General features: G+C 46.7%; 1 protein-coding gene across 6 annotated transcripts in view; it reads left to right on the top strand.

Moving 5' to 3' along the window:
- LOC100075030 (extracellular sulfatase Sulf-2) overlaps positions 1-23,338 on the top strand; it is a 66,509-nt gene that overhangs the window by 12,091 nt on the left and 31,080 nt on the right. For 5 of the 6 annotated variants that reach the window (XM_029070629.1, XM_029070632.2, XM_029070631.1 and 2 more), the window contains 4 exons: positions 1,978-2,244; positions 10,518-10,757; positions 13,873-14,024; positions 19,368-19,537. In XM_029070629.1, the coding sequence (XP_028926462.1) occupies positions 2,070-2,244; positions 10,518-10,757; positions 13,873-14,024; positions 19,368-19,537 (737 nt within the window). In that variant the 5' untranslated portion in view covers positions 1,978-2,069. Of the gene's footprint in view, positions 1-1,977; positions 2,245-7,779; positions 7,843-10,517; positions 10,758-13,872; positions 14,025-19,367; positions 19,538-23,338 lie in introns of those variants that run through there. The other variant, XM_029070633.1, reaches the window with a different exon arrangement.

Below are 23,338 nucleotides of genomic sequence, written 5' to 3'. Positions count from 1 at the left end.
AATTACTTGGGAGGTTGGGGAATATGTTTTGGGAAAGTAAAGGTCTCTTATTTTGCTTTGTGGATAGAATATCAAATCACTTTTTCCGCTGAATAGAATTCACTGTGGACCCTGACAGTTCAGGCACTTTGAGTCTATACAAAAAGCAGAGGGCTTCCCCTGTGTCATTTTTTAATTGATTTCTGCTGCATTCTGAGAGGTCACTGGCCCCAGGCCCAGGAGAGCCCGTGCATGGGGAATTCAGAAAAATTGACTCATTGATCGCTTGAGCTGATGAAATAATTAGCGCTTGTTATTTTCTAGCCAGTCTCTCGCTGGTGCTTTGACTTCCGTTACAGAAAGAAAATGGCATTAATCCCTTGAATTCCAGCTGAAATTTGATAGAAATCCAGATGTGTGTGAGCCCTCCATGAGGAACAAACCTAGCCCTGGGCTTGCGGCACCAGAGCTAAAGAGGGCCCTTGTTGTCTTCTTGTATAATCCCATGTGCCCTGGACGCTGATTTGTGTGATTTGTGTGATTTCCGATTTGTGCTCAATTGATCTTGATTGTAGTGATGATCAGCCAAGTGGTGAAATCCTGATTGGATTTAGGGCAGACTGCTCCAGGTTCATCTAAGAAGTAGCATGGTCTAGTGGGTAGGGCACGGACCTCAGAGTCAGTAGGACCTAGGTTCTAATCCTGGCTCCTCCACTTATCTGCTGTGTGACTTGGGTAAGTCACTTCACTCCTCAGGGCCTCAGTTACCTCATCTGTAAAATGGGAATTAAGACTGTGAGTCCCATGGGGGATATGGACTGTTTCCAACCTGTTAGCTTGTATCTATCCCAGAGCATAGTATACGACCTGGCACATAGTAAGTGCTTTACAAATACAATTTAAAAAAAAAAAGACAAAAAACTCCTAAGGTTGAACAACAGGTGCAGACCGGTGATCTTTGTATAATCCCTCTCCAGGCTAAATCACATCTCCATGATGCATAGTTAAGGTGGATTTTTGAATCTGCAGGTGCATAAACGCTTTGATACCAAAACATTCTCGAGGGTGTCCAGAACACAATAAATCTATTCCTGATAACCAAGGGCCCGGTCCATTTTTATAGATTGTGAGCCCCACAAGGGACAGAGACCGTGTTTAATTCTTTCCTGTGTATTTTCCCCCAGGGCTTAGCGCTGCACACTAAGCACTTAATATATACTATTACTTCTACTACTATGCAGTGACTTTCTCCTCCATGATGGTCTACGTCACCGTGTCTTTACAATAAAGAAAGGGCAGGGATTTTATAGACTGAGGTGAATGTAGAGGTTCACTATCCACTTGGATTGGGATTTCATCTGCCACTAGATTGGCCATTTGTCAGTTTTTAGCTGCTCTAGTCCCAGTGAGAAGCACTGAATGCCTTTATGGTCAGTCTTTTTAATCAGTGGTGTGTTTATCCAAGTGCTTACTCTATGCAGGACATTGTACCAAGCACTTCAGAGAATACATTAGATTCCTGCCTATGAGAACCTTCCAATCTAGTAGGATGATTGTAGTATCTATTAGGCCCTTACACACTGTGCTAAGCACAAGGATAGAAACAAGTCAATCAGGTCAGAACAGTCCCTGTCCCACGTGGGGCTCACGGTCTCAATCCCCATTTTACAGATGAGGTAACTGAGGCCCAGAGAAGTGAAGTGACTTGTCCAAGATCACACAGTAGATCTGTGGCGGAGCCAGGATTAGAACCCCAGTCCTTCTGACTCCCAAGCTCGTTCTTTATCCACTAGCTTCTCTTCTGTTTTGCCAGGATCAACTGCAAATACTTGGCTACTGTCTTTGGTGGATTTGGGAAAAACCTGAGGGCCCCTCATTCTTTTCAGAGGAAATAGCATTGTTCAAGCCAAATCATCCTTTTCATGTTGTTATGCGAGCCACGAGCGCTGGGTTTATTTTTGCATAAATAGTGACCTGATTATCTTCCACCCACTTTAGATCTGAAAGTAAAGAGGGAAAAAGACAAGACGACTTCAAACCTCCCACCCGCCGCCCTCCACATCCTGAAAGAACACAGAATCAGCAAAATAATGGCACCATACAGCATTATCCTTGGATTATTCACTATGACCGTCTTCTCTCTGCTGGATGAGAGCTCAGCTTTCTTGTCAAACCAGCGTCTGAAGGGGAGATTTCAGCGGGACAGAAGAAACATCCGCCCGAACATCATTCTCGTCCTGACAGATGATCAGGATGTAGAACTCGGTAAGAATCCCCAACTCCAATCCCCCCACCTCAGCTTTGGGCTAGATTCTCAACCCCTGTAAGCATAACTTCAGGACTCCCCCTAATCCAAATCTTTATGTAGATTTGGATCAAGGGAACTCCCATCTTTCTCTGGAAAATGATTGCCTCCAAAGCCACCCCTCATTCCTCCTGCCTCCCAAAGCCTTTGATTTAGAAGGTTGGAGAGGGTAGGTTCAAAACAAACAAATGGAAATGCGGTTGGGGAGAATGAGGGCAAGTTATAACCACAGAAAGTTGCACAATCGATCAAGTAGTGGTATTTTTTAAGGTTATTTATTTAGCACTTACTATGTCCCAGTCACTGTACTAAGCACCGGGGTAGATACAAGCTAATCGGATCAGACACAGTCCAAGCCCAACATGGGGGTCGCAGCCTTTAATCCCCAATTTACAGATGAGGTTCCTCAGGCCCAGAGAAATGATGTGACTTGCCCAACGTCACACAGCTGACAAGTGGCGGAGCCAGATTTAGAACCCAGGTCCTTCTGACTCCTAGACCCGGGTTCTATCCACTAGGTCATGCTGCTTCTCAGCATATTTAAGCATCTACTGTGCAAAGCACTGTAGGAAGCATTGAGGTGAGCACAGTAATCACTCAGTGATATTTGAGTGCTAATTGTGGGCAAATCACTGTCCTAAGCACTTGAGAGAGTACACTAGAGTAAGTAAACAGGATCCCTTAAAGGAGCTTATACTATAACAGGGGAGACAGTCATTAAAACAAAAGATAGATCGGGGGAGAAGCAACAGAAAATAAGGATGAGGATTTAAAGGGTGTGGGATGGGCTCAGTTCTTAAATCTGAGGCCCATCTCCTCCAAGAAGCCGTGCCTGACTAACCCCTCCTTTCCTCTTCTTCCACTCCCTTCAGCTTCACCTTGACTTGGTGGTTGGGAGAGTATGGAATAACAATAAACAGACACCTTCCCTTTCCACAGTGATCTTACAGTCTAGAGTGCTTGTTTATTGTTCTTCTGTACTCTTCAAAGCACTTAGTACAGTGATCTGCACATAGTGCGTGCTCAATAAATACAACCGACTGAAATCTGGTCCCTTTCTGGTCTTTCCCCTGCTAGAGACAGGACACGAGGCTGGATAATAATAATAATGGTATTTGTTAAGCGCTTACTATGTGCCCGGCACTGAGCAGATGGCACATGGGGCAGGGGCAGAACCTAGTGAGGGTACTGCTTAGGTTCTGACCTGCCACTGGCCCACAAGCCTCCTCTGGCACGGATGTGCCACAGTAAATCCAGATGTAAATTAATGTGGCTACAAGGCTAGCCAACAGAACTCAGTGCATAATAGATTCTTTCAGATCCAATCTCAAATAAAAAGTGCAAAGGCAGGTGGTGTGACATGGTGAACGGAGCACAGGTCTGGAAACTAAGGAACTGCTGAGTGTCTGCCGGGTGACCATGGATAAGTCACCTGTCTTCTCTGAGCCTCCTTTGCCACATCTGTGAAATGGAAGTAATATATCTCCTCTAGAAGCAGTGCAGTTCAGTGGAAAGAGCCTGGCCTGGGAGTTGGAGGATAATAATAATAATGATGGCATTTGTTAAGTGCTTACTATGTGCAAAGCACTGTTCTAAGCGCTGGGGTAGTAGAAGGTAATCAAGGTGTCCCACGTAGGGCTCACAGACTTCATCCCTATTTTACAGATGAGGGAACTGAGGCCCAGAGAAGTTGTGACTTGCCCAAAGTCACACAGCTGACAAGTGGCAGAAGCGGGATTAAAGCACACGACCTCTGACTCCCAAACCTGGGCTCTTTCCTCTAATCTGAGTTCTATTCCTGGCTCTGTCGCTTGCCTTCTGTGTGACCTTGGACAAGTCATTTCACTGCTCTGTGCTTCATGTTCTGAAAATGCAGATGCAAAGCCAATTCACCGTCCTTCTGTCTCCCCCACCTCTAGACTATAAGCTCGTTGTGGGCGAGGATTCATGACTCACAATTCTGTTATAGGGTACTCTCCCAAGCGCTTAATATAGTGCTCTTCATGCAGTAAGTGCTCAATAAATATGGTTGACTGATTGATCATCATGATGCGTGTAACCACTCAATAGTCGACCCTAATATTCCTCTTGTTCTAAAATTTTAAAACATCCCGCTTTTCAGATCCATGCCAAAAGCAAGAGCCAACAAACAAAACTGGATCACACTGGATAGGATTAGAAGATGCTTTGAGTTGCTTTCAGAGAAAGATAGCAAGGTTTTCTTTCGATTACAACACAGGCCGATTTCAGAAAGGAAAGAAAGGCTAAAGTGCATTAACTCACAGCCTTTTTACGACTTGACGTTCAGGGGGAGGCCTAAAAAATTTATCAATTTCTATTTTCTGCTCGTCTGTGCTACAGATTTCTTGGGCTGCGGTCTTCGGTTTTCAAGTCAGTTCAGGACTCTTTCCAATTTCAAGCAGTGTTCGGTCAGACTCGCCTATCATGGTCTGATGGAGAAGCAGCGTGGCCTAGTGGCTAGAGTACGGGCCTGGGAGTCGGAAGGTCATGGGTTCTAATCCCAGCTCTGCCACTTGTCTGCAGTGTGGCCTTGGGCAAGTCACTTGGCTTCTCTGGGCCTCAATTACCTCTTCTGAAAAATAGGGATTAAGAATGTGAGCCCCCATATGGGACAGGGACTGTGTCCAACCTGATTACCTTGTACCTACCCCAGCACTTAGACCAGTGCTTGGCACATAGTAAGTGCTAATAATTATTATTATCATTATTATTATGGAGCAGGGAGTTAGTGCATGAGCCCTTTGTGGGATAGAGACTGTATCCAATCTGATTATCTCATGGCTCAGTGGAAAGAGCCTGGGCTTCGGAGTCAGAGGTCATGAGTTCGACTCCCGGATCTGCCACTTGTCAGCTGTGTGACTGTGGGCAGGTCACTTCACTTCTCTGTGCCTCAGTTACCTCATCTGTAAAATGGGAATTAACTGTGAGTCTCACGTGGGACGACCTGATTACCCTGTATCTACCCCACCGCTTAGAACACTGCTCCGCACATAGTAAGCGCTTAACAAATACCAACATTATTATCTACTCCAATGCTTAGCACAGTGCTTGCACATAGGTGCTCAATAAATACCACTATTATTATTATTATCATCATCTTCACACGTAGAATGGGCCATAGGCTTGAGGATAGAGCCTATTAAATTTTCAGTTGTTAGTGTTTTCTTCCATAATATTAGTAATAACGATAATAATGATAAGTGTGACCTAATAGAACATGAACCTGGGAGTCAGAAGGAACTGGATTCTAATTCCGACTCCTGCCCGTATCTGCTGTGTGACCTTGAGTAAATCACTTCGTTTCTTTGTGTCTCCGTTTCCTCATCTTCAAAATGGGGATTCAATACCCATTCTCCCTCCTACTTAGACTGTGAGCCCCATGAGGGGCCTGATTATCTCGTATCTTCCCCAGCGTTTAGTACAGTGTTTGGCATATAGTAAGTACTTAACAAATACCATTATTATTATTGCTATCATCTGTCTTCACACTGTATCACTTCCACGTAAATGTAATTTATTTTAGTGTTGGTCTCCCCCACTAGATTGCAAGTTCCATAAGGGCAGGGATCGTGCCTACCTGATTTAATATACTCTTGAAAGTGTTTTTTACAGTGCTCTGCACATAGTAAGCTTTGATTGATTGAAGTAGCAGTTGTATTTATTGAGCACCCACTGGGTTCAATGTGCTGTATTAAGCACTTGGGAAGTACAAGACAAAGAAGTGGCCCATTCCCTGCCCTCAAGAAGAATGGAAACTGCTAGAAACACAAGGATGCCTCTCCTGTGCACAAACATAACGATTTCTCCTCTTCTTTCTGAGATTCTGCTGTGTTTCGTCCACAAGTAATTTGCTGTGGGCAAGGAACGTTTCTAATAATAATAATAATAATAATAATAATTGTGGTATTTGTTTAGTCATTATGTGCTAAGCACTGTTCCAAACAATGGAGTAGGTACAAGAAAATTGGGTTGGACACAGTCCCTGTCCCACATGGAGGCTCACAGTCTTAATCCCCATGTTACAGATGGGGTAACTGAGGCTCAGAGAAGTGAAGCGACTTGCCCAAGGTCACACAGCAGATTTGTGGCAGAAGCAGGATAGAACCCATATCCTCTGACTTCCAGGTCCCTGCTCTTTCCATTAAGCCATGCTGTGTCAGCCCCCATTCATACAATGCACTTTTCCTCTCTGTCCACACAACTGAGAAACTTTAATGTGACAACTAAACAAGTCTGGGCTTCCTCTGTGAGCAGGGAACTATAAGCAGGTGGCAAGTGGAATGGGAAAAGGAAGGAGGAATAAAGCCACCAGCTATTGGATAAAGCATGGGCCTGGAAGCCAGAGGACCTGGGTTCTAATAGTAATAATAATGTTGGTATTTGTTAAGCGCTTACTTTGTGCAGAGCACTGTTCTAAGCGCTGGGGTAGACAGAAGGGAATCACGTTGTCCCACGTGGGGCTCACCGTCTTAATCCCCATTTTACAGATGAGGTAACTGAGGCACAGAGAAGTTAAGTGACTTGCCCACAGTCACACACCTGACAAGTGGCGGAGCCGGGATTCTAATCTCAGCTCCACCGGTGCTGTGTGACCTTGGGCAAGTCACTTAACTTCTCTGTGCCTGTTTTCTCATCTGTAAAATGGGGATTCAATACCTGTTCGCCCTCCTATTTAGACTGTGAACCTCAAGTGGGACAGGGACTGTGTCCAACCTGATTAACTTGTATCTATCCCAGCTCTCAGAATCGTGCTTGACATATAGTAAGTGCTTAACTATTATTACCAAAAAAAAAGGAAAAGCAGGGTTAGAAAATAGCAATAATTACTTATGAGCTACTGAATAACTTTCCCGGATTTAGCAGCATGCCCATTGACCAGGATTCCTATCAACCTCTTAACTCCAGCAAGGATAATGATACCACGGTCTTCATTCAAACACTTATGGAAACTGCTGCCTGAAAAAAAAAAGTTGCGTAATCTTTATGACTCTAAAAGGATGTCTTTTAATGAAAAATTGGTCACAGCTTCTGCAAGCCGCCGTCTAATTGATTTTGGGTTTAGGAGCAAGTTTTTAGTGCTTTTATCTCAACAAATTCTCTCCTGTTTTAGGCAACCTCAGGCAGGGCTCATAGTTTCTTCGCTGTAATAGAGCTCTCGTTTAAAAGCAGATCGGAGGTGAAATCCAATATAATTATTTTTATTGAGTGCCCCGAACAGTAATTATTGTTAGCTGATGGAAATGAGCAAATTCTAGCATAGCATTGGAAAGTCATGGAGTGAATGGACTTGGCCTAGTGAAAAAAGCACAGGTCTAGGAGTCAGGGTACCTGGGTTCTAACCCGGGCTCCACCTCCTATCTGCTGTGGGACCTTGGGCAAATCACTTAACTTCTCGGGGACGTCGGTTTCCTCATCTATAAAATGAGGATTCTATACCTGTTCTCTCTTCTACTTTTGGGCCCCTTGTGGGACAGGGACTGTGTTTGACCTGATCGTCTTTCATTTACTCCATTGCTGACTTCAGTGCCTGGCCCACAGTAAGTAAGCACTTAAATTCATTCATTCAATCATATTCATTGAGCACTTACTGTGTGCGAAGCACTGTACTGAGTGCTTGGGAGAGTACAACCTGACAATAAACAGATAGATTCCCTGCCCACCACGAACTTACAATCTAGAGAGAGAGAATACCATTAGTATTGTCGCCTAGCGACGTGGGCCTGGAAGTCAGAGGACCTGGATTCTAAACCTGGTTCCTCCACTTGTCTGTTTTGTGAACTCGAGCAAGTCACTTTTAACTTCTCTGAGATTCAGTGTGTTTAACAAATACCATTTTAAAAAAAAAGAGGGTCTGACTGGCCCAGCTGCCCCAGTACTGACCAGTGGGTGGAACAAAATCATGTCAGTTATATTTATTGAGTGCTTACTGTGTGCAGACCACTGTACTAAGCACTTGGGAGAATACAATATAACAATAAACAGGCACATTTCCTGCCCACAATAAGCTTACAGTCTAGAGGGAGAGACAGAGATGAATAAAAATAAATAAATGACAGGTACATAAGTACTGTGGGGCTGGGAGGGGGGATGAATAAAAGGAGCAAGTCATGGCTACGCAGAAGGGAGTGAGAGAAGAAAGGAGGGTTTAGTAGAAACAAAGCAAAGGATCTGGGAGAAGCAGCCTAGCTCCCCCAGAGTTTCCAAGGCACCACTGCCATTTTACTTTTTATTTTTTTAATGGTATTTTTCAAACCCACTCCCTACCAGGAAGGGTAACCCCAGCCACTGCTTGGCACCTAGCGAGCCCTTACCAAATACCAAAAAAATAAAAGCCCAAACCCTCAGAAAGGCTCGGATTCTGTCTTCCATCCCCTCCACCAACCAAACACAGCCTGCGAGGGTCGCCTGGCCTGCGAAGAATCCAATTCCTATTTTCCCTTGTTGTCCCGAAGCTTGTGTGGGAGCAAGTTATGGCTGACTGGCACAGCCCTGTTTTACAACATCTCCCAAACGGAAGGGTGTTCGGGAGTTTTCCTTTCCACTGGAGCTGTCAGTTTGCATCAGTCCTCAAGCAGGCGACCGAGATGAGATCATATGTTTCCGTATTAAAGATGGGGTGATTTATAGAGACTTGTCATTACAGCAGTTTCATTAAAGCAAGCTTCTCTCCCCCAAGGGGTTGCTGAGCTTCTAGTACTGTTTATGCACAGAAGCCTCTGTCGTCTGAGGTGGATTTGGTTGGGCGTGAGATGGGTCAGAGAGCATCTTACTCCGGAAGTCGGGAGGCGGGCGGTTTGGACGGCTATGCGGCTGCCCCGGAAATTGGTGGGGGATAATAAGAATAATTAATCATTGTGGTATTTGTTACGTGCTTACTATATGCCAGGGACTGTACTAAATGCTGGGGTGCATACAAGCAAATCAGGTTGGACACGGTCCCGGTCCCACACAGTCTAATTAATATATGTGTGGCATTCGTTAAGCACTTACTATTGGTTAGGCACGGTACTAAGCTCTGGTGGGGAGTACAAGCAAATCGGGCAGGACGGTCCCTGTCCGACATTAAAAAAAATTGAAAAAGATTTATTAAGTGCTTACTATGTGTCAAGCACTGTACTAAGTGCTGGGGTAAAGACAGGCTAATTGGGTTGGACTCAGTCCCTGTTCCACATGGGGCTCGCGGTCTTAATCCCCATTGTACAGATGAGGGAACTGAAGTGCTTAGAAGTGAGGTAACTCACCCAAGGTCACACAACAGACAAGGAGCAGATCTGGGATTAGAACCCATGACCTTGTGACTCCCGGGCCTGTGCTCTAGCCACTAGGCCATGCTGCTTCTCGCAGTATGGTCCTCACCGGGGGGGACAAGGGGCAGGGAGCGAGGCTCTGCCTCGGGTAGCCGTGGCCTCTGACTGATGAAGCATTTCAGGGGCCGTTGGATTTACCGTGGCCTTCAGCACTTTATTTTTTTCCATTTTGAAATTTTCTATTTTTATGGCATTTGTTAAGCGTTTACTTAACAGGCAGGCCAGACACTATTCTAAGCACTGGAGTAGATGCAAGATAATCCAGTTGGACACAGTCGCTGCCCCTCATGGCGCTCACGGTCTCAATCCCCGTTTAAGTGCCCTCCTTCCCTCGGCTGGTCCAGTACTCTACTGAGCAATCTGCAATGCTCACGAAGCAGAGCACTCTGATAACAATAATGGTATTTGTTAAGCGCTAACTATGTGCCCGGCACTGTCCTCAGTGATGTACAAAGCCCTTGGGAGAGTCCATTGGAGTTAAGAGACATGAGTCCTGCCCTCAAGGAGCTGGAAGTCTGAGGCCAAAGTGACAGAGAGGGGGATGGAGGGGTTGATAACTGTATCTACCCCAGTGCTGGATATAATGTCTGGAACATGGTTAGCACCTAATGGCTGGTATACAAAGCAGTGTGGCCTAATGGTTAAAGCACAGACCTGGGAGTCAGAAGGACCTGGGCTCTAATCCCAACTCATCCGCTCATCTGCTTTGTGACCTTGAGCAAGTCACTTCTCTGGGCCTCAGTTCCCTCATCTGGAAAAAGGGGATTAAGATGGTGAGCCCCACGCGGGACAGCCTGATTACCTCGTATTAACCCCAGCACTTAGAACAGTGCTTGGCTTAACGAATACCATAATTATCTTTACAATTATAATTATTAATAATAATAAGGGTCTGGCCGTTCCAGGTTCCATGCAGGTGATGAACAAGACGCGCCGCATCATGGAGCAGGGAGGAGCCCACTTCATCAACGCTTTCGTGACCACGCCCATGTGCTGCCCATCCCGCTCCTCCATCCTCACCGGGAAGTACGTTCACAACCACAACACCTACACCAACAACGAGAACTGCTCCTCGCCCTCCTGGCAGGCCCAGCACGAGGTCCGCAGCTTCGCCGTCTACCTCAACAACACCGGGTATAGGACAGGTGAGGCAGACCGGATCCGGCGCGGGGGACGCCGGTCCAGCACCCCCCCAAATCCCCGCTGGTTCTTCACATCACTGGGCAGCGTGGCCGGGCGGAGAGGAAGCCGAGACACCTGGGCTCTGGTCCCGGCTCAGCCATTCGCCGGCTGGGGGACCTGGGGCGAGTCACTCAGTCTCTCCGTGCCTCAGTTTCCTTACCTGTAAAATGGGGCTGACTGATCTGTTCTGTAGATTGTGAACTCCCTATGGTCAGGGGCTCTGTCCAGTCTGATTCTCTCATTTCCGCCCCAGGGCTTGGCATTTAGTAAGTTAGGAATACATAATGTTACTGTTTTCCTTCCAACTCCAAAGGCCAGTCTGGGGGGGGGGGGTGCGGGGGGGGGGAACGAGCCAGACTGTGGGGTCCAGGTCGAACTTGGGCTGTGGTTCAGGGGCTTGGCTTCTTTCTGGAGCCATTGCCTGGTTTATGGGAAGGGTGTAGGCAGGCCCCAGGTAAAGCCAAATTGTTTCCCCATTCCTCATCCATGCATCCGTCCATGAGCCTGAGAACATCCAAAATAGGTCCTGGCCTCCAGGGCCGTTCCAAACCAGGACTCTGGAGAGGGTGCCCTCTTGCAGTGACCTCCAGCAGCAATGACAGCTGCAGCAGTATTGATTGAGGTCCCCCTGGGGCTGCATTAAGCCCTCGAGGACGGGGATAGGAACACACACACACACACACCTCCCCTTCTCCCCCCGCCCTCCCCCAGTATGACAAGACATAATCTCTGCCCTTGGAGAGCAAACAGGTAATGGAGAAGACCAGGAGACATCAATCGGCAGAAATAAAATAGTGAAAAAACCACTAGAGTAGATACAAATAATACATGGCGGCAGATAAATAGATGGAAGACATATATAAGGAAGCAGATAAGCATACTGGTGTGGTGAAAGAGCTGAGAAGGTGGATTGATGGGGCAGGTGGGAGCATTAGACCAGGAATTGGATGAGGAGCAGTGTAACCAAGTGGAAAGAGCATAGGCCTGGAAGCCAGAGGACCTGGATTCTAATCCCAGGTCTGCCTTGCCTTCTCTGGGGGGATTGTGCAAGTCACTTCAATTCTCGGGGCTTTGGTTTTCTCATCTGTGAAAAGGGGATTCAGTACCCACTCTCCCTCCTCCTCCTTATACCGTTACCCCTTGTAGGACAGGGACTACAGTGTCTGTTCCGATAGTCCCGTATCTACCCCGGCATAAAGCAGAGAGCTTGGCACATAGTAAGTACTCAACCAGGACCATCGGTATTATTGATAATAAGAATAGCTGAGTGGGAGGGCCTAGGTGAAAGACACCCAAGGAAAAAGGAAATGAAAAAAGACCAAAATTGCAGCAAAAACAAGGACGGCTACACGCAATAAAAACAAAAATAGCAGCACTGAATGCTAAGCGCTGAACAAGTACCATAAGGATTACCATTGTCATTATGATTTTGCTGTTGAAGAGAAGGGCATCTGGGATGCCAACTCCAGAAGCTAAGTCAATCAATGGTATTTACTGAGCGCTTACTCTGTGCAGAGCACTGTAGTAGGCACTTGGCAGAGTACAATGCAAAAGAATTAGCAGACACGTTCCTTGCCGAAAACGAGCTTACAGTCTAAGGGAGATGGACATTAATATGAATAAGTAAGTGACTTATAATGTACCATTTAAAGATATGTACATAGGTGCTGTGGGGTTGGGAATGGGGTGAATATCCAATGTCCAAAGATCTCAGATCCAACAGATGGGTGGGTTTTGCCAGGTGGATATGGAGTTTTGGAAATTCATCTTGCCAATACCTTGAGGACTTAACCCACGACTCGAATCAGAAGCACCGACAGCCACGGGGAATAATAATAATTATAATCGTGGTATTTGTTAAGCGCTTACAATGTACTAAGTGTTGAGGTGGATACAAGCAAATCGAGTTGGACACAGACCCTGTCCCGTGGGGGGTTCTCAGTCTCAATCCCCATTTTACAAATAAGGTATCTGAGGCCCAGAGAAGTAAAGTGACTTGCCCAAGATTACACAGCAGTGAAGTGGCGGAGTCAGAATTAGAACCCATGACCTTCAGACTCCCAAGCCTGGGCTGTAGCCACTTGGCACCCCTCCCCCTCTCCCCATTCCCCCACCTACCACGCTGAGGGCTGGATGTTTCATTTTACATCCAATCTCTCTTTGCCTTCGGTCTGATTTCTTACCAGTCTGCGGCTTGGCGGCCCGGGTTTATTTTCCTCTTCCAACTGCTGCCTGAATGAAGAAAGATTGTGGGCAAGAAACCTAAGCACCTGAGAGCAAAAATCTCATTTGGCAGTGAATGCCTTTAACTGTCGCCTCATATTCTGCGCCACAAACGTGCACCCTTCCAAAGAACCTTTCGGAGATTATAAAGGGTAGGAGAAGGACGAGAAGGGGGATGGGGAAGAGATGTAAGACAGAGGCTCCGGGCAGAGAAAATTGCTAAAAAAATATTTTGACATCCATGGAAGATTAAACACTCACTCGCTATGTACAGAGTGGGTGGCTGGAGAAGTGGGGGAAGGTGTTGAGGAATTGTAAAAAGTCCCAAAAGGAAACCCACTTTCTTTATCCCCTCCCCTTCTCCTTTTAAGTACTGCCCCACTCCCCCTTCCTCGCCCATCCTCTTGCCTCATCAAAGATTGCACCATCTATTGCCATTCAGCACAGAGACAGCATGGCCTTGTGGATAGAGCCCAGGCCCGAGAGTCAGAAGGACCTGGGTTCTAATTCCGGCTCTGCCACTTGTATGCTTTGTGTCCTTGGGCAAGAAACTTCACTTCACTGGGCCTCAGTTCCCTTCATCTGTAAAATGAGGATTGAGACCGTGAGCCCCACTTGGGACAGGGACTGTCTCCAACCTGCATGACTTGTATCTACCCCAGTGCTTAGAAAAGTGCTTGGCACAAAGTAAGCACTTAAGTATCATAATTATTATGATTATTACTATTATGACTCCTCACCGCTCATTTGCTTTATGGCTCATTCCAGGAGTAAAAGAAGCAGAGTGGAGGGGTAATCTGAAGGGTCCATTTCTCCATTTTGTTAACTTTCCGCTCTGCCTTGGTCTCCCTCCAGCCTTCTTCGGGAAGTACCTGAATGAATACAATGGCTCCTATGTGCCGCCGGGATGGAAGGAGTGGGTCGGACTCCTCAAAAACTCTCGGTTCTACAACTATACGCTGTGTAGAAATGGGGTGAAGGAGAAGCACGGGTTCGACTACTCCAAGGTGAGTTCTCTGGTGCTTACTGAACGCGTAACACATCTTACATGGGTGAAATGGGCTGCAGAAGCAAGCACAGGTTTGACTACTCCAAGATGAGTTCTCCTGTTCTTATTGAACATGTCACATACTTCATACATGGGTGAAATGGGGTGAAGGAGAGGTACAGGTTCACCTACTCCAAGGTGAGTTCTTGTCTGCTTATTGAATATGTAGCACACTTCGTGTATGTGTGAAATGGGGCGGGGGAGAAGCATGAATGTGTAACACTTCATCCATGTGTGAAATGGGGTGAAGGAGAAACCGCCGTTTGACTACTCCAAAGTGAGTTCCTGGGTTCTTAGTGAATGTGTAGCGTGCTTCATACATGGGTGAAATGGGGTGGAGGAGAAGCGTGGGTTCAACTATTCCCAAGGTAAGTTCTCTTGTTCTTGGGGAATACGTATCGAACTTCACCCGTGGGTGAAATGGGGTGAAGAAGAAACCCGGGTTTGACTACTCCAAAATGAGAACCTCAAGCTTTTAACTCATCAGCTTCCTTTCCCAAGCTTCCTCCCCCACATTCTCATTCTCTCCTTCCCACGAAGTCATACAGTGTCTTCCGCTAAATAGCCCCCGAGGGAGGAGCCTGTGCGAGCAAAATGCAGTGTCAGTTGTATTTATTGAGAGCTAACTGAATACAGAGCACTGTACTAAGCACTTGAGAGAACACAAAAATAAACAAATTCCCTGCCCACAGTAAGCTTACAGTCCAAAGGCGGTGCCTGGACCAGCTTTCCTGCTGACAGTTTCCTCTAAAGGAGAGGAGGGGTGGAGCAAGGTCTCCTGATTTATTGATGTAAATAAACTATTGATCAACCTCATTCACCAATCGGCTGGAGGAGTTATTTCAACTGACATTAATAATAATAATAATGGTATTCATTAAGTGCTTACTATGTGCAGAGCACTGTTCTAAGGGCTGGGGAGGATACAGGGTGATCAGGTTGTCCTATGTGGGGCTCACAGTTAATCCCCATTTTACAGATGAGGTAACTGAGGCACAGAGAGCTTAAGCGACTCATCCGAGGTCAGACAGCAGAGATGTGGTGGAGCTGGGATTAGAACCCACGTCCTTGGACTCCCAAGCCCGTGCTCTTTCCACTAGACACTTCCCCCACCCCCATAAAAAGCTAAACTCCTACTTCCCCATCCCCCGACACTCCAGCTGATTCTACCAGTTAAAGCAGCTGAATTGATGGCCCTTCCTCAATAATCGATTTGTAACATCTTCTTAATTAATTGAGGTTCCGGTGCTAACGTTCCCAGGGGCAGTAGGGGCCTGGGACCCTGGAGTGAATCACCCGGTGACCGGGCCCTCCCTCAAGGGAAACAGACCCCCTCCCCTTCTAGCCCTCAAGCCATGGGTCACATGGCTCTTCTCTTGGCAACCACAGGAAACAGAAACCATTTGCCTAGTCACCTTTAGGGAGGATTTCAGTTGCCTAATGAAGGCGTAGTACAACTGTGGCTTTTCCTGTTACAGAGGAAGCAATTACCCGGAGAGGTCACCCTGTCCATCCCCCTGCCTCTGACCTCCGGGCCCGACACGCAGACCGATGGGGGGCCGGGCCATTTTCAAAGACGTGTCAGAAAGATCTTTCCCAACCTCCTTCAGTAGCCCAGAAGCTCCGGTCTTCCATTCATCTGACTTCAATCCCTTCCCTGCAGTTTAGCACACTTTGTTCCTCAGCCACCGTGATCATTGTCATCGCTTAGCCCTTGTGCTGCCTGCAGACCCCCGAGGGGTCTCACGGCCTCAATCCAGGCCCCGAATCTTCGCTCCCACCACAAAAGCACTTCACATTTCCATAAGCTGGAGTTGATTTTTCCCTCTTTGTGATCTGCCTCCTATCCATCAAAGAATGGTTTTTATTGAGCGTCTCACGTGTGCCGAGCATTGTCACGGCCTGGTAGAAAAGAGCGCGTGCCTAGGAATCGGAAGGACCTGGGTTTTAATCCTGGTTCTGTCACTTGTCTGCTGTGTGACCTTGGACAAGTCACTTCACTTCTCTGGGTCTCAATTATCTCATCTGTAAAATGGAGATAAAGACTGTGAGCCCAGTGTGGGGCAAGGACTGTGTCCAACCCAATTTGTTTGTATCCACCCCAGTGCCTGGTACATAGAAAGCACTTAACAAATGCCAACATTATCATTATTATTATTATTGTTAATACTAAAATCTTGGGAAGGGATAACAAACTCCTCCCTCTAGACTCTAAAGTCTTTATGGGAAGGGAATGTGTCGACTAACTCAGTTGAATTGCTCTCTCTCAAGCGCTTAATACAGTTTCTGCACCCAATAAGTACTCAATAAATACCATTGATTGCATGACAATCAATAGTGTTAGTAGGTCCTTCCTTGAGGATCTAAACAGTCTAGCAGTCCCTCTCTAGACTGTAAACTCATTGTGGGCAGGTTTTCTGTTTATTGTCATATTGTAATAATAATTATTATTATTAGTAGTAGTATGATACTTATTAAGCACTTAGTAATGCCAGGCACTACACTAAGCACTGGGGTGGATACATGCATTTGAGCTGCACACAGTCCCTGTCCTGCATAGGGTTCACAGTCTTAACCCCCATTTTATAGATGAGGAAACTGAGGCCCAAAGAAGTAAAGTGACTTATCCAAGGCCAAACAGCAGACAAGTGGCCTAGCCGGGTTTAAAACCCATGACCTTCTGAGTCCCGGGCCCATGCTCTATCAACTAGGCCACACTGCTTCCAATATTGAACTCTCCCAAACGTTTAGGACATTGCTCTGCACCCAGTAAGAGCTCATAAATACAATTGAATGAATGAATAGGAAACAGATCCTAAAATAAATTACACGCTGGAGGAAAGAGCAGAGTTTAAAGATATAATAATATAATACTTTCCAAGCGCTTAGTAATTATAATAATAATGTTGGTATTTAAGTGCTTACTATGTGCCAAGCACTGTTCTAAGCCCTGGGGTAGAAACAAGGTAATCAGGTTGTCCCATGTAGAGCTCACAGTCTTCATCCCCATTTTACAGATGAAGTAACTGAGGCAAAGAGAAGTTAAGTGACTTGCCCAAGGTCACACAGCTGACAAGCGGCGGAGCCGGGATTAAAACCCACGACCTCTGACTCCCAAGCCCATGCTCTTTCCACTGAGCCACGCTAGGAGCAGAATGTCTTTGGTGGGGCAAGGAGGCAGTGAGCATCTACTACTACTAATAATAATTATGGTATTTGTTAAGAGCCTACTTTGTGCCAGACACTGTACTATGTGCTATATCCACATACAGGCAAATCAATTAGACACAGTCCCTTCCTGCATGGGACACGGTCTTAATCCCCATTTTACAGATGAGGGGACTGAGGCCCAGAGAAGTGAAGTGACTTTGCCCAAGGGCACACAGCGGACAAGTGGCAGAGTTGGGATTCGAACCCATGACCCTCTGACTCCCAGGCCCGGGCTCTATCCACTACACTATGCTGCTTCTCGTTAAGCGTTCTAAGCGTTTCGAGGGTGAGAGGACCCGAGGACATGATCCCTCTCCTTGTCCTGCCACTTTAGCTGTCACTCAGCCAGGGGCTGGTTTCTCTCCCGTTGATATCAATATTACCGTCGAAACTGTCAGTAAACCCAGAGCCCACCTGCTAGTGTTTATATTGGAATTGATCCATTGGCAGGGGAAACCTCAGCTTCTCTCTCCCTCCCGGCTCTTTTGATAGTATTTTTCCCTGATCGGCTAAGGATATCTGGACTTCCAAAGGAGCTGGGATTAAGACTTGGATTTTTGAAATTCCGGATGCCCTTGGGGCTTTCAGATCGGGTCCTAGTCTCCACCATCTTGAAGGAATCAAAGTCTAGGGAGGAAGGAGAGCTCCACGAGTTATTTAATTCCACTCCTGGCCTCTGTCCTGTTGGAGTGTAAGCACCTTATTTCCAGGGAGAAGCAGTGTTGCCTAGTGGATAGAGCACAGGCGTGGGAGTCAGAAGGACCTGGGTTCTAATCCTGGCTCTACCACGTGCCTGTTGTATGACCTCGGGCAAGTCACTTCACTTCTCTGTGCTTCCGTTACCTCATCTGTAAAATGGGGATTAAGATGTGAGCCTCATGTGGAACGGGGACTGTGTCCAACCTAATTACTTAGTACCAGCGCCTGGCACATAGTAAGCCCTTAACAAATTATATCATTATTATCATTTTTTTATTGTACTTGTTAAGCACTTACAGTGTGCCAGGCACTGTATTAAGTGCTGGAATATTCATTCATTCATTCATATGTATTGAGCACTTACTGTGTGCAGAGCACTGTACTAAGAGCTTGGAAAGTACAATTCGGCAACAGATAGAGACAATCCCTACCCAACAATGGGCTCACAGTCTAGAAGGGAGAGACAGACAACAAAACAAAACAAGTAGACAGGCCTCAATAGCATCAAAGTAGCTACTCAGATAAGACCCAATCCCTGTTCCAATCTCAATCCCTGTTTTACAGATAGAGTAAATGAGACCCAGAGAGGTGAAATGACTTGCCCAGGGTCACACTGCCGACAAGTGGTGGAGCCAGGATGAGAACCCAGGTCCTTCTGACGCCCAGGCCCGTGCTTTATCCACTAGCCTACACTCCTTCTCATTATTAGTGGCAGTGTTAGTATTATTGTCATCATTATTATGATGATTATTATTATGATTATTTAAGAAAGAGCCACTGAAGCGGGAACCATCAGGACCTTGGCCCCTGCCAGAGTCAGGCTTCTCAGCCTGGCCCAGGAGCTATTGTCAGTGTGTGTTTTCCGTACCACAGCCCAGCGTTTCCTTAATCCCCAACGGTCCTAAGAAACTTACAACAGCCGAGTTGGGTCGTTCCCTGGATCAGAACTGGTCCCAGACCATCAGACTGGTTCGGGCCCTCTCTCTCTCTCTCTCTCTCTCTCTCTCTCTCTCTCTCTCTCTTTCCCTCTCCCTCTCCTCCCCCCTCAACCCCACCCATCCTTGTCCCCGAGCTCTGTCCCTCTCTAATAATAATAATTATTATTATGGTATTTGTTAAGTGCTTACTATGTGTCAAGCATTGTTCTAAGCACTGGGGTAGATACAAGCTAATCAGGTTGGGCAGAGTCCCTGTCCCGTATGGGGCTCCCAGTCTTAATGCCCATTTTACAAATGAGGTAACCGAGGCCCAGAGAAGTGAAGTGACTTGCCCGAGGTCACACCGCGGACAGGTGATGGAGCCGGGATTAGAACCCCTGACCTTCTGACTCCCCGGCCCGTGTTTTATCCATTACCCCATGCTGCTTCTCAACCCGGCGTGTGTCTCCCTCCAGGATTACCTGACCGACCTGATCACCAACGACAGCGTGAGCTTCTTCCGAACCTCCAAGAGGACGTACCCTCACCGGCCGGTCCTGATGGTCATCAGTCACGCGGCCCCCCACGGGCCAGAGGACTCCGCCCCTCAGTACTCTCAGCTCTTCCCCAACGCGTCCCAGCATATGTAAGGAAAAAAAAGCGGGCCACGGCCGGTGAAAAGGGGAGCCTTGAGTGGGGAGTGTGCGCGCGTTTGCGTTTAGTGTTTTCGACAGATCCGATATGTGGTGTCGTGGCAGAGCAAGGTCAGAGTCATTTTGAGTTGGCACGAATATTCTGAACACTTAATTTTCATTAAAATTAGAATACATCCTTCCCCAGCCACTCTCTCTCAATCTTTCTCTGTTTCTAGCTTAAACCCAAAGTGGGGAGAGCTAATAAGTGCAACGTGTTAACTAACTACTGGAAGGGAGCATATTTGATCTGTTAGCGATTTGTACATTCCAAGCGCTTAGTACAGTGCTCTGCACATAGTAAGCGCTCAATAAATACTATTGAATGAATCTTCATTCCCCTAATACAGCCAACTGATCCCTAAGGAGAAGCCTTGTGACTTAGTGGATAGACAATGGGTCTGGGAGTCAGTAGGACCTGGCTTCTCATCGTGGCTCCGCCACTTGTCTGCTGTGTGAGCTTGGGCCAGTCACTTCACTTCTCTGGACCTCTGTTCCCTCATCTGTAAAATGGGGTTGAAGATTGTGAGCTCCATGTGGCACAGGGACTGCATCCAACCTGATTAGACTGTATCCAACCTGATTATCCTGTATCTACCCCAGCACGTAGAACAGTGCTTAAGCCTGTTAAGGATGTAGTAGTAGTAATAATTTAATACTAATGATAATGAATATTTTTATGGTGTTTGTTAAGCGCTTACTTTGTGCCAGGCATTGTATTATGGGCTGGGGTAGATACAAGGTAATCAGGTTAGATACAGTCCATGTCCCACCGGGGTGACAGTCTTAATCCCCATTTTACAGATAAGGTAACTTGAGTCTCAGAGAAGCTAAGTGACTAGCCCAAGGCCACCCAGCAGACAAGTGGTGGAGCCAAGATTAGAACCCAGGTCTCTGACTCCCAGGCGCAGGCTCTTTCCACTAGGCCACGTTGCTTCTCATTTCCCAACTAAGATGGTTGACACTCTTTTCTTATTTGCTCTTCCTTAGTAATGAAAATTAGGTAAATTCATAATAAGCAGAGCCTATCGGGGCTTTCCCATAGAGTCCCGCCTCTCCTTGCCCAGAGGTCTCCTGAAAGGCCCCCTTATCTCTGAGGAACAATCATTTCCAAAACCAAAAGTTCTGTCGCTGGGGGGTGGTTAATTACGATCTTCAGAAGGGGATAAAAGCATGGGAAATAGGCCTGCCCTATCCTTTTATCTCTCCCTTCCATCAAGTCGGCTTTGTGGAATCCCTTCTTCAGGAAATTGTTACAGAATTTTGACAATGGTCATTTCATTTTCTCATTAGCACATTCCAGAGTGGCTTAATTTAAAGCACACCCAATTGCCATTGTCAGAAGCGGCTTATTTAGCCAACGTACCTCTGCTGCGCCATTTTCCCTTTCACACGAGCAACATTCTTTCACCTGTTCTCGAGCAGGAAGGCAATTGTGCTGGGGTCCTTTATTTTGTACTTTCTGGGCTCTCTCTTTTGATGATCCAGCAGAGAAACGCTGCCTTAGAGATCTTCATTCAGCAATCCTGAGCAGGGGAGGCCTGCCTGTAGAGCTGCGCCGATTCTTGGGAAGTCCATCTTTGCCGAAGCTTCTGGGAGTCGGTTTTCTGCGGTTTCCCTGAACTGATGTTACTCATTAAGACCTGGGTTCTAACCCTGGCTCTGCCATTTGTTTGCTGTGTGACCTCGGGCAAATCACTTCTCTCAGCCTCAGTTCCTTCATCTGTAAAATGGGGATTAAGATCAATACTGTCGGGCAATCTGTGTACAATTTGGGCCTGGGCCCTGGCCGACTTGCAGGGAAGGAAGCTCATGGGCCGTTACTTGGTTACAATTATGGTGGTTAAGCCCTTACTATGTGCCGAGCGCCTTCCCCAGCACTAAAGTAGGGATGGTACAATCTGAGAAGCAGTGTGGCCTAGTGGAGGGAGCACGCACCTTGGAGTCAGAAGGACCTGGGTTCTACTTGCAGCTCCGCCTCTCGTCTGCTGCGTGACCTTGGACAAGTCACTTCACTCCTCTGGCCTCAATTACCTCATCTGTAAAATGGGGATGAGCCCCCACATGGGACAAGGATTGTATTCCAGCTGATTTCCTTGTATCTACCCCAGTGGTTAGAGCAGTGCCTGGCACATAGTGAGTGCTTAACAAATACCATTTTAAAAAAAAAAAAGCATACTCACAGACCCTGTCCCACATGGGGCTCAGTCTGAGGTGAAGGGAGAACAGGTATTTTATCCCCATTTTACAGATGAGGAAACTGAGACACAGGGATCCTTGCAGCACTAGAGAAGCAGTGCAGTACATTGAAAAGAGCAGAGGCCTGAGGGTCAAGAGGCCTGGGTTGTCATCCTAGCTCCACCACTTGTCTGCTGTGTGATCTTGGGCAAGTCACTCAGCTTCTCTGATCCTCAGTTTCCACATCTGTAAAATGGGGATAAAATACCTGTTCTCCACACCCCCGCCCCCCACCCTGTGAATCCAATGGCAGGGCTCTGATTACATTGTATCTAACCCAGTCTTTTGTACAGTGCCTGGGTTATAGTAAGTGCATAATAAATACCACTATTATTATTATCGTCATAATTAATAATAATGACACCGCTGTGACTTGAGGGTGTTGGATAGCACTTAACCCACCGTGTGCCTTTGGAAGGAAAAATCAAACTCTCTGTCACAGCTTCTCAGAAAGAGGTGGTTGGGGGTGATTTCCCATTTTGTTATTGTGAACAAAGAATTGTGCATTGCCATTCTCAGTCTGTGATCTCTTCCTCCCCAGATTCAGAGGTGAAAGCAGTTAAATAGCCTGCCTCTTCCTCGTCCATTTCTTGAGCAGAGTTCTCTGTAATTATCATTATTATTATTATTATTATGGTATTTGTTAATGGTATTTACTGAGCACTCGCTACGTGCAGAGCACTGCACTAAGCACTTGGGAGAGTACAACAGAATTAGCAGACACATTCCCTGTTACTCAACGCTTAACAAATACCATGATTATTAGTATTATAATTATTATTACTGTTGAGCACTTACTGTGTGTACTAAGAGCCTGGGTGGATCCAAGCTGATCATTTTGGACACAGTCTCTGCCCCCCATGGGCTAATAGTCTTAATTACCGTTTTACCGATGACGTAACTGAGGCACAGAGAAGTGACTTGCCCAAGGTCACACAGCAGACGGGTGTCAGAGCCAGGATCGGAACCTAGGTCCTCTGACTCCCAGGCCATTGTGCTTCTCTGTAGCTGCTACTGTATTTGTAGCTGCTCACATCTCTATCCGCTTCATGTGCTGGACTCCGAGAGCCACCGGGGCTGGAGGGAAGGGAGAGAGGACGAGAAAAAAGAGCATTGTTTGTTTCTTGAAGAATTTAAGACTCTCAGTTAAAGGGGACTTTGCTGGTGGGAATATGGTCCAGGGTGAACAGTGTGAGGAGATGGACAAATTTGTTCTGAGCAAGAGAGGCCAGCGTTAGCCCCAGTCAAAGGAGATTTTGGGCCTGCGGTGGATTTAACTGCGGGAGGTTTCAAATCATCCAGGAAATCACAAAGCGAAGCCCAGAAGGAGTTTGCCGAGCATTGTAATCCATTCTGGGCATTACATAGCAACAGTTTCCATAACTGGTCAGCATATTCAAAGGGGCAATGTGATTATTTCAACCACAATAACGCTCTGATATTCAAGAGGCTATTAAGGTACAAGGATAAACCGAGTCTATTCTCTGAGGACAAGCTTCCTGTGCCCCAAGTCCATT

The sequence above is a fragment of the Ornithorhynchus anatinus genome, chromosome 8 (genome assembly GCF_004115215.2).
Source record: "Ornithorhynchus anatinus isolate Pmale09 chromosome 8, mOrnAna1.pri.v4, whole genome shotgun sequence".
NCBI classification, from domain to species: Eukaryota; Metazoa; Chordata; class Mammalia; order Monotremata; family Ornithorhynchidae; genus Ornithorhynchus; species Ornithorhynchus anatinus.
The sequence above is the reverse complement of the archived record's forward strand: the minus strand, read 5'-3'. Positions and strand labels throughout refer to the sequence as shown.